At 41.6% G+C, this 16532-nt stretch overlaps 1 protein-coding gene across 1 annotated transcript in view; it reads right to left on the bottom strand.

The window, feature by feature from the left end:
- Positions 1–16532, bottom strand: part of LOC127002316 (mediator of RNA polymerase II transcription subunit 12-like protein) — a 95386-nt gene that overhangs the window by 30902 nt on the left and 47952 nt on the right. Inside the window, exons 23-27 of the mRNA XM_050868125.1 lie at positions 13840–13993; positions 12531–12629; positions 10772–10956; positions 7831–7919; positions 3975–4285 (exon numbers count right to left, since the gene is read on the bottom strand). Coding sequence (XP_050724082.1) covers positions 3975–4285; positions 7831–7919; positions 10772–10956; positions 12531–12629; positions 13840–13993 — 838 coding nt within the window. The remainder of the gene's footprint in view (positions 1–3974; positions 4286–7830; positions 7920–10771; positions 10957–12530; positions 12630–13839; positions 13994–16532) is intronic.

Here is a 16532-nt window from a genome sequence, read left to right as displayed (position 1 = left end):
AACTAACTCATCTTTGGGTATCTTTGTATTTCCTCCTGCCTACGACTTGAACTCTTTCAAGAGGAGGGTATCAGGACACCTCTCCTCCCGAAATTAACCTCTGATTTTGGACACTCCTTTAACCTCTGTTCGGGAGCAGCGAGTAGCGGGCCTTTTTTTCTTTTTCTTTGAGCTGTCTCTTTAGCTGTAAAAAAAAAAAAAAAAAAAAAAAAACAGCAATGTAATTTGCAAATGACTCTGCACCCAGGGGCTAATCAAATTCAGTCAAGCAATACTGCACCATTACTCCTCTACTTGCTGGCATATATCATACAAGATGACATCAACCAGTCTCAGTTAATTGATTCTTACAGAAATCCCAAAACTCAATCAAGTTGATATCTATTTGCACACAAGCTGACTTGACCACTCTGCTGACCACTTATCTACTTTCTTTTATAGGAGCAGTGATTAATGGCTTTTTTGTCTCCCTTTGACCTGCTTCTTTTACTGGAGCAAAAAAATAGGTCCCCTGAGGGTGCTGCCTGTCAAGTGTCTTTAAAATAGTCAGGTGTGTGTGTGTGTGTGTGTGTGTGTGTGTGTGTGAGAGAGAGAGAGAGAGAGAGAGAGAGAGAGAGAGAGAGTGAGAGAGAGAGAGAGAGAGAGAGAGAGAGAGAGAGAGAGAGAGAGAGAGAGAGAGAGAGAGAGAGAGAGAGAGAGAGTGTGTGTGTGTGTGTGTGTGTGTGTATTTACCTAGTTGTGACATACGGGAAAAGAGCCACACTCTCGCTGTCCCGTCTCCATATCCGCCCTTCTCTAACTTTTCCTTAAAATCATGAACATTTCTTGCACAAGCCACCTCCTCCTCCAGTCCACTCCACAGCTTCTGTTTGGGAAGCTAAATTTTTTCACATCTCGCCAGCACGTGGTCGCCCTCTACTTCTTTCCATGTCCTCTCGTTTCTCTCTCGCTCCACACACACAGGTCCTCTCTGTCCAGATTCTCCACCCCGCTCGCCACCCTGTACACCGCTATCAGGTCTCCTCTCTCTCTTCTTCTCTCCAAGGTTGTGAGCCCCATGCTATTGAGTCTCTCCTCATAAGTCCGATCTCTAAGTTCCGGTACCATCTTAGTTGCCACTCTCTGCACTCTTTCCAGCTTTCTTATGTTCTTTTTTTCATGAGGAGACCAGACCACTGCTGCATACTCCAACCATGGCCTTATCATTGCAACTATTATTTTCTTCATCATCTCCTCGTCCAAATACACAAATGCTGTCCTTATGTTCCTCTTGTCTCCGTGAGTGACAGCTCGAGCTTGGTGTTCTCGAGTCCAGCATATGATAGTTTGGTGTTCTCAAGTCCAGCACATGATAGTTTGGTGTTCTTCAGTCCAGCACATGATAGTTTGGTGTTCTCAAGTCCAGCATATGATAGTTTGGTGTTCTCAAGTCCAGCACATGATAGTTTGGTGTTCTCAAGTCCAGCACATGATAGTTTGGTGTTCTCAAGTCCAGCACATGATAGTTTGGTGTTCTCGAGTCCAGCACATGATAGTTTGGTGTTCTCAAGTCCAGCACATGATAGTTTGGTGTTCTCAAGTCCAGCACATGATAGTTTGGTGTTCTCAAGTCCAGCACATGATAGTTTGGTGTTCTCAAGTCCAGCACATGATAGTTTGGTGTTCTCAAGTCCAGCACATGATAGTTTGGTGTTCTCAAGTCCAGCACATGATAGTTTGGTGTTCTCAAGTCCAGCACATGATAGTTTGGTGTTCTTCAGTCCAGCACATGATAGTTTGGTGTTCTCGAGTCCAGCACATGATAGTTTGGTGTTCTCGAGTCCAGCACATGATAGTTTGGTGTTCTCGAGTCCAGCACATGATAGTTTGGTGTTCTCGAGTCCAGCACATGATAGTTTGGTGTTCTCAAGTCCAGCACATGATAGTTTGGTGTTCCTGAGTCCAGCACATGATAGTTTGGTGTTTGAGTCCAGCACATGATAGTTTGGTGTTCTCGAGTCCAGCACATGATAGTTTGGTGTTCTGGAGTCCAGCACATGATAGTTTGGTGTTCTCGAGTCCAGCACATGATAGTTTGGTGTTCTGGAGTCCAGCACATGATAGTTTGGTGTTCTCGAGTCCAGCACATGATAGTTTGGTGTTCTCAAGTCCAGCACATGATAGTTTGGTGTTCCTGAGTCCAGCACATGATAGTTTGGTGTTCTGGAGTCCAGCACATGATAGTTTGGTGTTCTCAAGTCCAGCACATGATAGTTTGGTGTTCTCAAGTCCAGCACATGATAGTTTGGTGTTCTCAAGTCCAGCACATGATAGTTTGGTGTTCCTGAGTCCAGCACATGATAGTTTGGTGTTCTCAAGTCCAGCACATGATAGTTTGGTGTTCTCAAGTCCAGCACATGATAGTTTGGTGTTCCTGAGTCCAGCACATGATAGTTTGGTGTTCTCAAGTCCAGCACATGATAGTTTGGTGTTCTCGAGTCCAGCACATGATAGTTTGGTGTTCTCAAGTCCAGCACATGATAGTTTGGTGTTCTGGAGTCCAGCACATGATAGTTTGGTGTTCTCAAGTCCAGCACATGATAGTTTGGTGTTCCTGAGTCCAGCACATGATAGTTTGGTGTTCTTGAGTCCAGCATATGATTGTACCTAGCTATGAATGTTCCAGAGGTAGCTTGTCTATTCTGTTATATTATTTTTCAAGTATCAGGAAAGCCAGGATACAGCTTTCCATAGTTATTGCTTCACTCTGTATGGGCTGCCTAAGGTATTTATACTTTATTATACTATCTAATGGCAAACATCTGCTTTACACTAATCTGAACATATTCTTTTCTTTCTAAACTCCCTCTTTTCTTCACTTACCATTTTTAATAGAAATTTTGAGCAACATGTCAAAATGTTTCCATATACCACCTCCGGCATACTCAATAATGCTGTATTCACTCTTACCTACCCTTTGTAGAGACTAATAATTAAAGCTTCTTCCTAGTCTTTGGCACCATACTCTTTATTTAAGCTAGGTTGTACGAAATAACTATCCACTCTTCTATTTCATCTCTATACTTTAGCATTTCAGCAGATATACAATTTATATAATTGGGAGTTAACCAATCCTCAACCTCTCTTGCCCTAATCTCTTATCTGTCAACATGTACGGTAGAGCCCCATTTAGCGCGAGAATTAGGTGGATGAACGCGGTCGCGCTAACTGAATTCGCGCTAATTGAATAAAGTAACCAATATGAAAAAAATTACTTGGTGCACACGTGGGTCTGACTTTTGGGTTTGATAATTACTCAAAATAATCACTCACATTAAAAAAACAACCCTACGATTGGCCGAGCTCTGAAAACACACTTGTGATTCGCTGGGAGTCCGATGACGTCATCGCCGGCGCTCACCCGGTCAGTGGCCTCGCTGCCTTAAGGTAATGTGTCACACTGGCCGTTTTCTTCTAACTGTTGTGGCTACTGGCAATGCCCGTGCACCAATCCAGGAGCGAGTTGTCGGTTCGCTGTAACCTGGTGTCACACTGAGCCCTTTTCTTCCCTCCGTGTTGGCGGCAGCTTGGACAACCGGCAAATCTAAATTTTTTTGGGTGTGCTTCACATGGCCAAGGTCAGTTGCCCGTATCCACATCCACAACGTAAACAAAACACTTGCCCTGTATCAACATGGCGTCGTCTACTAAAGTAAGGGCTCTCGCGGCATCATGGCGGCTTGGCGCAATTTTCAAAATTCAGTCGTGGTGGCTGCTCGCACTAACTGAGGCTTTCGTGCTAATTAATTTTTTTCTTGGTAGATGGCGGTTCGCGCTAATTGCAGTTCGCGCTAATTGATCTCGCGCTAAGTGGGGCTCTACTGTATGTACGTAATATCTTTATTTCTGAAGATGACCCAAACTTAGATATAATAAGTATGAAATACTAAGCAAAGGAATGGAGTGCAATGTGTGGTATACAAAAAGTAACATACCTCTTTAGGGTAGAAGAGTGACTGTGTGAGTTGTGTTCTCAGAGATTCAAGTAGCTCTGACAGCTGGTCATCCTGGCCATCAAGACACATTAGCACCAGCTGCAGGAAGGGCCGGTGAGATGCCAGGGGCCAGTGTCCCAGAGACCTGCCCCCACACACATTCTCCATCCCATTGCTGCTGCTGACACTGCTCGGCTGGCTGTGGCTGGGTGGAGGGCTGGCCACCACACCCTCCACTGTGGTGGCTTCATCGTCCGTTGGCTTGGAGTTGCCAGAGTAGGCACCAAAGTTGACAGATTCCAGAACTTGACCTAAAAAATTGCCAAAAAAATAAAAAGGTTTTATAAATTCTAAAATGAATTGATAATTATCTATAATTTTTTGTGAAAAAGGAAACTTAACCCGGCAGCAGCAGGGATCATGTTTCTTAATGGTCCCTCCAAGCGAGAAAAATGAGAAAAAAATCACCCCTCACACAAACCATTTCATAATATATATCAAAGCATTTGTGATCAGATTATGTATCATCTATTTTGGGGGGTAAATATCATGGCACAAATTTGGCCCGTCGCTGCTACACGGTAAAGCCACAAATTTGTCCCGTCGCTGCTACACGGTGAAGCCACAAATTTGTCCCGTCGCTGCTACACGGTGAAGCCACAAATTTGGCCCGTCGCTGCTACACGGTGAAGCCACAAATTTGGCCCGTCGCTGCTACACGGTGAAGCCACAAATTTGGCCCGTCGCTGCTACACGGTAAAGCCACAAATTTGGCCCGTCGCTGCTACACGGTGAAGCCACAAATTTGGCCCGTCGCTGCTACACGGTGAAGCCACAAATTTGGCCCGTCGCTGCTACACGGTGAAGCCACAAATTTGGCCCGTCGCTGCTGCCGGGTTAAAAATAAAACTGCATGTCTACTGGTATGTAGTAAATAATGAAGATGAGATTAAAAAAATAAATAAATAAATAAAAAAAAAATTTCTGAACTTATCTTGTATTAAAGCCATATTAAAGCCATTTTAAGATATCTATATAAAAAGCTACTTTTTTATATATACTCATTTCACTATATAAATCAACCTATATTATGAGCCTTATTATACATGTTATTTATTTTATGTAGTATTCAACCTTATTTCTTCACATGTATGAATAATGCATTTAATCTGCTTGCTTTTGATATCAAATATGTATGTAAATAAATATATATATATATATATATATATATATATATATATATATATATATATATATATATATATATATATATATATATATATATATATATATACACACAGTAAAACCCCGATTATCCGAAATGGAAGGAAGCCTCTTCGGATAAGCCGATTTTCGGATAATCCAGATTTATGGCGCCATTTTGATCGCCGCCAGTTTGATCGTCGGCATTGTGTCTTGCTTTCTCGTTTGGATGAATATCACTTTGATCTTGCACCTTGGTTCTTATTTTCTCATTAGAACACATGTAGCTAGTTTGGACGGACCATTAGCATGTGTGACGCGACTGCCGCCGACTGACCATGTAAACAATGAAACCAAACAAACACACGCTTGTGAGCGTTGCAGATCTGAATTGTGAATGTTGCAGAGTGCGATTGTGAATGGTTTTGAAATCTTGCAAGTGTGACCGTGATGCATCGTGAAGGTGGAGACACAGTATGATGACTCATATTATCACGCAACTCGTATGTTGGAAGGGGAATGTGGCATGGAGTGGAGAGGGGAGTCGTGTTTGTGTCGTTGTCTTGAGAGTACGGTGTGAGAGTAGTCGTGCAGTAGTTTGTTCGTTCGCCGCACCTACGTCCTTGCTGGGGCGAAGGTGCGGACGTGGTGTTGTTGAGAGTTTGTTTAATGTTTTTGTCTTATACACTGATCTATTCACAAGCTATTTCGCAATACGTATTAGAAAGCATATTCATTTTAACTGTTCTTATCAATTTTAAATGTGTTAATATAGTACATATGTAGTTACTTTTATTTATTTTGATGTTTTATAACATTTTAGTATAGAAAAAATTAATTGCATTATCCAGATCAATTTCGGATAATCCGGTTTTCGGATAATCCGCCGGATAATCGGGTTTTACTGTATATATATATATATATATATATATATATATATATATATATATATATATATATATATATATATATATATGTATCAAAAGAAAGCAAATTAAATGTATTATTCATAAATGGGAAGAAATAGGGTTGAATACTAAATAAAATAAAAAAATAACATGTATAATAAGGCTTAATACAGGTTGATTTATATAGTGAAATAATTATATATAAAAAAGTAGCTTTTTATATAGATATCTTAAAATGGCTTTAAAACAAGATAGTCAACATATTGAAGTGTTCATGTATGAATTTTTATGCAGACATATTAATTTTTGTGGCGTCAGGAAGGTTTTCGTCGCGGCGTGAAATGAGTCAGATTCGGTGAAATTTCATCGCGACTTCTGGTCAAGCTCGAGCAAAAACTACTGAAGGTAGGAAGGCGTGCTTGGTGCCAAATGAAAGCTCTATTAATACAAATTAATAATCAGAAAAAAATTGGAAAGCACTAAATAAATAAAAAAGTTATAAACAAAAAACTAGGACGTGTCCAAATCACGGCAAGAGGGCCAAAAAAACAGGCTATTTTGTGACGGCTCGACGACAAACTTGGAATCGAGGTATCAAAAAATCCTTCAAGCTGGTCAAACTACATTGCCAAGAGGGGCTACATGCCAAAGTACATCCTTCTAGAAGCAATAGCAAGGCCACACTAGACAAAAACGGTAAAAGTGTCTGGAGTTCGTCAAAATCACTCTCAATAGGGTTTACGTGTTGAGCTCTAGCGACGAAACTACTGGGAGTAGGGAAATGTTATGCATCATATTGGAAAGCACATTGGTAGGGCTACAGTATTTGTTAAATAAGTTTTTTGAAATTCTCGAAAATGATTGGGTTTCAAGGTTGGGAACTGATAAATAGTTTTTTTGTCGTTTTTTGCTAATTTATTCTATTTTTTACCCTTTCAAGTCGGTTTTCGAGCCCGGTCGCTTATTTCAAAATATAGCCCTTTCATTTTGCCATCGATTGATACCTAAAACATTTCTGTAGCCCCAGAAATAAGGGAGTTATGGCGATTCGCACCAAAGCGGTTGATCTTCCAAAATTTGCGGCTTAATGACGAGGGTACAGCAAAATCAAAAGAGTCCGCTGTCCATTACTTGAGATGTCACTGGCTACGGTGATGTTAGGTACGCCTATGAGCTCGCACCTTCAGTGGTCCAGTGAAACACGACTGACTCCTTTAAAAACAAGCTCGACTGACATTTCCTTCAACTCAATATTTACTAAAGTAGCCATTTGCCATTTGATTAATATAATTTCACTTAGATTTAAGGACAGAACACCTAGTCTGGACCACAGGGTCTGTGTGGTCTGAATATCTATGTAAATCTATGTAAATATCCCATACATTTCGTTACCACTGTGCTTCAATCAGGGGTCGTATTTCTAAAGTGCAAGTCTGAGTTGGAAAAATTTTAGGGCCGTGACTTTCTTCTTTTCTGTTGCTACCAATACTCACCACCGAGCAGCTACAGACACTGAGTAATCAAATTCTTAGCGGACAGATAGTCATACTAAAGTATTAGCTTATTTCAAAATCATGAGGAACAACAATAGAAGGAAATTAAGGAGTTTAAGAGGTAGAAGACTATCAGTAAGAGGAGGAGAGCTGATGAGACGAAGAGCCTTAGACTCCACTCTGTCCAATAGAGCTGTGTGAGTGGAGCCTCCCATTTGACTTCCACAGTACATGCTGAAAATTTTGACATACCTGCAACCTTCAACACTCTGCCTTGGACAGCCTTAGGAAGCTTGGAGATGAGTGGAGCTACAAGCATTATTGACTGAGGTTTTCGTGTTCTGAAAATGAAAACAGAAAATGAACACAAAATTTAAGAGTATTATTATCCAAAAAGTAGGGCAAGATTATTCACATATAATACATTTTAGAATATACTACCAAAAGATCTGGCATGCAATTTTATTTTTTAACCCAGTAGCAGCGGGGATCATGTTTCTTAATGGTCCCTCCAAGCGAGAAAAATGAGAAAAAATCACCCCTCACACAAACCATTTCATAATATATATCAAAGCATTTGTGATCAGATTATGTATCATCTATTTTTTGGGGTTTATATCATGGCACAAATTTGGCCCGTCGCTGCTACACGGTAAAGCCACAAATTTGGCCCGTCGCTGCTACACGGTAAAGTCACAAATTTGGCCCGTCGCTGCTACACGGTAAAGCCACAAATTTGGGTCTGCGTTACATGGTAAAGCCACAAATTTGGCCCGTCGCTGCTACATAGCCTAAATGGCCCGTCTCTGCTACACGGTAAAGCTACAAATTTGGCCCATCGCTGCTACAAGGTAAAGCCACAAATTTGGCCCGTTGCTGCTACACGGTAAAGCCACAAATTTGGCCCGTCGCTGCTACATGGTAAAGCCACAAATTTGGCCCATCGCTGCTACATGGTAAAGCCACAAATTTGGCCCGTCACTGCTACATGGTAAAGCCACAAATTTGGCCCGTCGCTGCTACACGGTAAAGCCACAAATTTGGCCCATCGCTGCTACACGGTAAAGCCACAAATTTGGCCCGTCGCTGCTACCGGGTTAAACCACCTCTGAGATGACCACAGCAGGCTTTGAGTTCTCCGTTCATTCTATTTGCATGACCAACTCCTCCTTTTCATCATTCACTTAGTCCTATTTATTCTTCTATTCTATTAGTCCACCTATGGCGAAACCAGTTTGTCCAGATCGTTTTGGCATTGGTTACTTCTGGTCTGCCATGCTGCCACATCCCTGTCTCCCATTATTTAGAGCCTAGGTGTGGAACAGTCTCTCTCTCTCACACACACACCTGGTATTTAGCAAGGAGCCGGAAATAATAGAAAATCTTAATACGTTTCCTGCGCTGCCTGGCAACTGCGAAACCCGCCCCACTGCGGCAGATTTCAAAGAGCCATAACTCCAGTTACCCGCCAGCTATGAATGCGGTAGGTTGTACGCTCTTTCTGAGGGCTGTACTGTGTGCAAGAAAGGCATAAAAAGCGTGCCCCACCGGTGGAACACTCCGCTCTGCCAACGAAAAATTCAAAATTGCCGCAGAGTGCCCCACCGGCGGGGCACAGTCTTTCTGGCACGCTCATGGTTGTGTTCCCTATATCTGTCAGTCTATATATGATTCAATTCATATGCATATTATATGTACCATTCAATCCATATGCATATGCATTAATTATAGATTGAGTTATATATCATGGATATATAATTATATTCATGACCTATCAATGTTTTCAGAGATGGATGGAGCTGGGTGCAGTAAACTTACACCATTACATCAGGAATCTGATGAAGATGATATCTCAAGCTATGACAGTCCCTCAACCCAATCAGATGATGAATCAGATGAGTGGCATCTACATCTATCAGAGTCAGAGGGTGATGACTTATCTAGTGGAGATGAAGAAAACACAGATTCAGAGGAGGAATCTCATTCATCTTCCAACAGTGAAAGCAGAGCTATCCAACCTCCAGCTGTGCCAACACTGCCAGCACCATGTAAACGAAGTCAGGCATCAAGTAGGCCTAGGCCTTTCACTGGTAAAGAAGAGTTGTGTGTAGATGTTCACACAAATAATCCATTACCCATTGATGTGCATAGTTTGCTTCTCACAGATGATGTGATTGATCACATTGTCTGTGAAACTAACAGATATGCAGAACAAGAAACTGAGAAGAGAGTTTTAACCAGAGGGTCTAGGATGAAGGGTTGGTATCCAACCACTAGGGAAGAGATAAAAAGGCTATTTGGCATTGCAATGTGTATGGGACTGGTCTCAAAGCCACAAATACGCTTATATTGGTGTTAAAAGGAAGTATACATCTATCCCTTTGTCTATGAGAATATGACAAGAGACAGGTTTCAAATACTTCTGAGATTCCTGCATTTTGCAGATAACACTTGTGCCTCAGAAGAGGATACACATTACAAAATTAGGCCACTTGTAGAGACATTGATACATAGGTTTCAAACTGTGTACAATCCTGGTCCTGATGTTGTGATTTATAAGTCTCTGATCCCTTTTCATGGAAGAGTAAAATTCAGGCAATATATCCCTGGGAAGGCTCATAAGTATGGTATAAAAATATACAAACTATGTACTCCACAGGCATACACCTGGAATTTGCAAGTATATGGAGGAAAGTCAACCAATGTTTCTCCTATGCTTCTTGGTGAAACTGTTGTGATGCACCTTGCTGAGAAGTTGCTCAACAAAGGAACAACAAAATATACTGATAACTTTTACACAACAAAAACAGTTGAAACAAAAAACATATCTCTGTGGAACACTGAGAAAATCAAGAAAGAATCAACCTAAGGAAGTAGAATCTGCCAAACTGCAAAAAGGGCAAGTTGCTTGTAGAGAAAATGAAACTGGGGTGAAAGTTTACAATTGGAGGGACAAAAGACGTGTCCTTTCTCTATCAACAGTCCCTGAACATGGCAGACCTGATGTTGCTTTCTGTAATATAATTAAACTAATCTCATTTGGCTCTTGTGCAACTATAAACAATTTGAGCATTCAACTTCAAAAAAATATATTCTAAAGACCATGTGTATTCATATAACAGACATGTATTGAATGAGGTGGAAATACTATCAGGAAGATGGATAGAAAATAATTAAATATATCAATAATTACTTTTGTCCAGAGAGAGAGGGAGACATGGGTGACTGGTCCTGGTCGTGGTTGAGATGGAACACCTCGATGGCCGCCTGAGCAACATTGTCCAGCCATGTGTTCAGTTCCTGGGCTGACCCTCGCTGTTGCTCATACATCAGGTGCAGATCCAGCCACGAGATCCTCAAGCTCCATTCATCAAGATCCTGAAGAATAAGTGATTTGCCAAAATTTACCAAACATGTTTTCAATTATCATTTTTTTTCTTTTACAACAAAGGAGACAGCTCAAGGGCACAAAAAAGGAAACAATAATTAAAAAAGCCCGCTACTCGCTGCTCCTACTTACTTATTGTTATTGCATTTTCTATATAATATAAGCTTTTCAGAGCTCGATATCTCTGCCTATATCTCACAATAGAAAAAATCTGTATTCACTTCAAAAGGACCATCAAATAAAAATGTTCCCTAAAGACAAAAACGGCAAGTCAAAATGGTATGTTATAAAGGTCTTAATGAAGTCATCAGCTCTATAAAAGAAAATCAGAAGTGGCAGAAATGAAAATGCTGAGATGGATGAGTGGAGTGACAAGAAAGGATAGGATTGAGAATGAGGTCATAAGAGGTACAGTGAAGGTAACAAGTGTGGGTAAGATGGTGCAGGATGCGAGACTGAGATGGTTTGGTTATGTCACGAGGAGAGGGTAAGGGAGTTGTGTAAGGCAGATAATGGACATGGAAGTGGGTGGCAGAAGGAGGAGAGGAAGACCCAGGACTGTATTGTGGCAGACGGAAGGGAGAAGAACTTGGACCTTGAGGTGGCGGAGGACAGGGTTAGATGGAGGAGACTCATCAAAAACAGCGACCCCACAGAGAAACGGGATAATAATGCTGCGGAAGAAGAAGAAGAATGAAGTCATCAGCCTTACTGTAGTACTTTTTCCGAGTAGTGATAATAAGCTCGGCCCACTGAGGTCTGTTCGTTCGCGACTGGATAGCAGCTTGAGACATTCCTTTCCTGCTCTTCTTGAGAGACTGGCCTCTCTACACTACATGCTCTATATCTCTTTGCTGTAGCTCACTTACATCATATTATACTTACTTGATTTTTTCACTACTAACCAGTAGATAATAGTGGATTAATACTGAGCTGAGAAAAAATATAATACATCTGTCTACCTCTTCTATAATTTATCAGCACATATGGTATTATCAAGTCTTCTCTTCTCTCCTCTAATGTTCATGATCATATTTCCTTTAAACTTTCCTCATATGTTAAGCCTGGCAAACTTGAACGCATTGCAGGGTGAGCGAAGTGATGGCTCCCCAATGTGAGCCCCTAGGGTCAGTTCGACAGTCCAGCAGTCATTGTAAGCGCCCAACCCAAGCTATAATCTCAACAATGATCCGTTTTTTCTTCGCAATACCAGATACTAAGGAGACTTCCCATGTGGTCTGCTAAAATTCAATCCTATTTATATCAGTCGCAAACACGATACAAGGATTTTCGTGGTATTTTGTGTTTGTTTGGGGAGCTTATGAACTTGCTGTATTGGACTGTAAAACTGACCCCTACTGACTGTTTGAGAGGGTGGAGCACAACGGGGAAAACTGAAGACTCCTTACGTGAGGGGAAAGGCGCTGGAGATATAAATATAGAATCATATTTTAACCACAACATAAAAATAACATGAGAAAAATGAAAAGGATATCTAAGAGAATAATCTTCTATCTTAGTGTCTTGTTATTCTTTTAAAACCATGACACCACCACTATTTTACCTGAAGAATGTGGGAGATGATGGTGTGTTGATCTTGAGAGGAGTCATTATGATTGCTGGGTGAGTCAGGGTGGCAGATCTGATGCAACAATCTTTGAGCCTGGAATGAGGAAAAAGCACTGTTAGCAAATATTAACCCAGTGGTAGCAGCGGGGATCATGTTTGTTAATGGTCCCTCTAAGCGAGAAAAATGAGAAAAAATCATCACTCACACAAACCATTTCATAATATATATCGAAGCATTTGTGATCAGTTTATGTATCATCTATTTTGGGGGGTTTAACCCTCTCATGGCTAAACGCTCGCAGCGAGCATTAGGCGTATTTGCTGGTGGTGCTAAACGCTTGTTACGAGCTCCACCCACACTCAAATCTCCCGCGTATGAGTGTTCAAACAATATTTCTCACACTACAGGATTGCCAATTGAGTGTGTTCTCCACTAAATTTGGTGGAAAATCATAAAAGCCCAGCGCGGAAAATCTATGGACGAGCAACTGGCGGATGTTGTTGACCAATATAGCGACATTTTTGCACAGCTTCACCTATCACATGACTGATATTTTGACCAAATAGTTGTAAATATTGCAGTTGGCAATACTGCCCTGCCAGCACCCAATCATCAAGAGATCTACTCAGCAGTTGCCTTAAGGCTGACCGTCGCGCACATATAAATGTACGTCTTCACAGGCAACACTCCCTGAATGTGCCTGTACTTTCGCACGAGAGGTTTACATTACCGAATCATATAGATCTTGGCCTCCTCTTTCCAATGGTGTTTTTTCTTTTTTAGCTGTGATGAATAGTTTTTGAGATACAGAGGTTAAAAGAGCGAGAACTAGTGTCACTTGTTGGTGGTGCTAAAAGCTCGCTGCGAGCACCAGTCGCACTCACAGCAAAAAACACCCCCTGAACATGCCTGTACGTTCGCAGGAGAGGCTTACATAACCGAATCTTAGAGATCTTGGCCTCCTCTTTCCAATGGTGTTTTTGTTTTGTAGCTGTGATGAATAGTTTTTGAGATATAGCAGTTAAAAGAGATTCCCTTCCCCTGATGGGGTGCCCGAGCGCGCCTGAGGGGATAATCTCGTTGCAAGCGCTTAGCAATGAAGGGGTTAAATCATGGCACAAATTTGGCCCGTCGCTGCTACACGGTAAAGCCACAAATTTGGCCCGTCGCTGCTACACGGTAAAGCCACAAATTTGGCCCGTCGCTGCTACACGGTAAAGCCACAAACTTGGCCCGTCGCTGCTACACGGTTAAGAGCCTTTTCAATTTCTTCAGCTAAATCTATAGTATGCTTCACACCAACCTGTCTGGGTGTAAGGGCACTGTCCAGGAGGTTCTCGGCACTGCACAGCTCTTCAGGAATCTTCAGGCAGCGCTCCCTGACCCATTCTTGGGAGCAAATTTGCCTTAGAGCATAGCGTGCAAAATCAGCTAGACTGGCTTTCTCGGCATCCTTCCTGTAAAACATATTATTCTTAATTTAGTAATTGCGAATATTTTTGTGATATGTATTTCCATAATTCATGTAATGCCTCATAAAAAACTACCACCCTTCAGATTATGGACTGCATTGCCTACATTAATAATTATAATTTATTTATCAGTAAACATCAGACAAGAAAGGATGCAAAAAAGAAAGACAGAAATGGCTAAAAAATGCAGTTCCTAAAAGTGGATGGAAATAAAACTTAAGAAATGTGTACAAGGGCCAATACATTTTTTGAAGCATTTAAAATCAGGGTGATACCTTTGTTCAGGTACGACCTAACCCGGGCCCCACCTCGCCACCCTTCCCTCCCTTCATCACTCTCGCCTTCTTTCCTCCTGTTTCCGACCCATCCCTATTTTCTTACCCCTCACAACCCCTATTCATGGTTTCACTCTTTCACTGGATATAATCATTAGAGGTAAAATAAGGTGATTTTTTATTTCATTGCTGAAATAAAATACAATAAAACCTGAATAAGTTTTCATAGGTCATTCCACCTATGCAACTGTTCTATCCACCTTGAGAGAGAGAGAGAGAGAGAGAGAGAGAGAGAGAGAGAGAGAGAGAGAGAGAGAGAGAGAGAGAGAGAGAATTACATAGATAACCAGACCACACAGGCCCTAAGACCCAAACTAGGTGGTCTGTCCTAAACCTACCCAAACTAGGTGGTCTATCCTAAACCTACCCAAACAAGGTGGTCTATCCTAAACCTACCCAAACTAGGTGGTCTATCCTAAACCTACCCAAACTAGGTGGTCTCTCCTAAACCTACCCAAACTAGGTGGTCTATCCTAAACCTACCCAAACTAGGTGGTCTATCCTAAACCTAATCAAACTAGGTGGTCTATCCTAAACCTACCCAAACAAGGTGGTCTATCCTAAACCTACCCAAACTAGGTGGTCTATCCTAAACCTACCCAAACTAGGTGGTCTATCCTAAACCTACCCAAACTAGGTGGTCTATCCTAAACCTACCCAAACTAGGTGGTCTATCCTAAACCTACCCAAACTAGGTGGTCTATCCTAAACCTACCCAAACTAGGTGGTCTGTCCTAAACCTACCCAAACAAGGTGGTCTATCCTAAACCTACCCAAACTAGGTGGTCTATCCTAAACCTACCCAAACAAGGTGGTCTATCCTAAACCTACCCAAACTAGGTGGTCTATCCTAAACCTACCCAAACTAGGTGGTCTATCCTAAACCTACCCAAACTAGGTGGTCTATCCTAAACCTACCCAAACTAGGTGGTCTATCCTAAACCTACCCAAACTAGGTGGTCTATCCTAAACCTAAGTGACAGTTGTTATGCGGCCACCATGACGTTGAAACTGACCCAGTGAACATTTAGATGGAGGAGATGGCGGTCAAGATTATTCTTAAATGATGCAATCGAGTTACACTGCACCAGTGATGGTGGTAATCTGTTCCAATCTCGAACAACAGCATTAGTGAAGAATTTTGTGCAATCTGAATGAGCTTGTCTACATTTGAGTTTAACGCCATTATTTCTCGTTCGCGTCAAATCATCCATCACAAACAGCTTGGTCGGATCCACGTTGGTAAAACCATTAAGTATTTTAAAGCACTCGATCACTTTTCCTCTTAGGCGGCGTTTTTCAAGAGAAAACAGGTTTAAATGTGACAGCCTTTCCTCGTAGGGTATGTTTCGTAATGAAGGAATCATCTTGGTTGCTCTACACTGAACACCTTCTAATTTAGCAATGTCTTTTGCATGGTGGGGAGACCAAAACTGCACGGCATACTCCAAATGAGGTCTGACGAAACTAATATACAAAGGTAGTATAACGTCTTTATTCTTGAATGAAAAATTTCTCTTAATCAAACCGATCATCCTGTTTGCTTTTTTAACGGACTCGTTGCACTGCTGGGAAAACTTGAGGTTAGACGCGACTGTGACGCCAAAATCTTTGACCGAGTGAACGCTTTTAATTTTAACGCCGCACATTTCATAGTCCTTCTTTATATTCCTAGATCCAACCTGCAGAATCTGGCACTTGTTTATATCAAAAAGCATTTCCCATTTTACTGACCAATCTGATATTTTACGCAAATCTTCTTGTAAGTACCGCATTGCTGATTTTTGTGTCGTCCGCAAATTTACTAATGAAATTGTTGAGACCAAGGTCAATGTCGTTGATGTAAATGACAAAGAGAACGGGTCCCAGGACAGAGCCTTGGGGGAAAGGAGAGAGAGAGAGAGAGAGAGAGAGAGAGAGAGAGATGCACGCTCTCCCCCCCCCTCCTCTCTCTCTCTCTCTCTCTCTCTCTCTCTCTCTCTCTCTCTCCCTTCATATCCCTTCGTGTGTGTGTGTGTGTGTGTGTGTGTGTGTGTGTGTTATCTCTTCTCCACACCACATCGTGATGACAGCCACAACACTGGCCTCTTTCTCCCAAAGTAACATGCTTCCATAGTTGGGCGTTATCACAATAAGTTATGGCGATACTTTATCGCTGATAACAAAATTGGGTTATCGGCCATCCGCTA

This window comes from Eriocheir sinensis, chromosome 23 (genome assembly GCF_024679095.1).
Source record: "Eriocheir sinensis breed Jianghai 21 chromosome 23, ASM2467909v1, whole genome shotgun sequence".
Taxonomy (NCBI): Eukaryota; Metazoa; Arthropoda; class Malacostraca; order Decapoda; family Varunidae; genus Eriocheir; species Eriocheir sinensis.
Note: the sequence above shows the minus strand (reverse complement) of the source record. Positions and strands in the feature narration are given on the sequence as shown.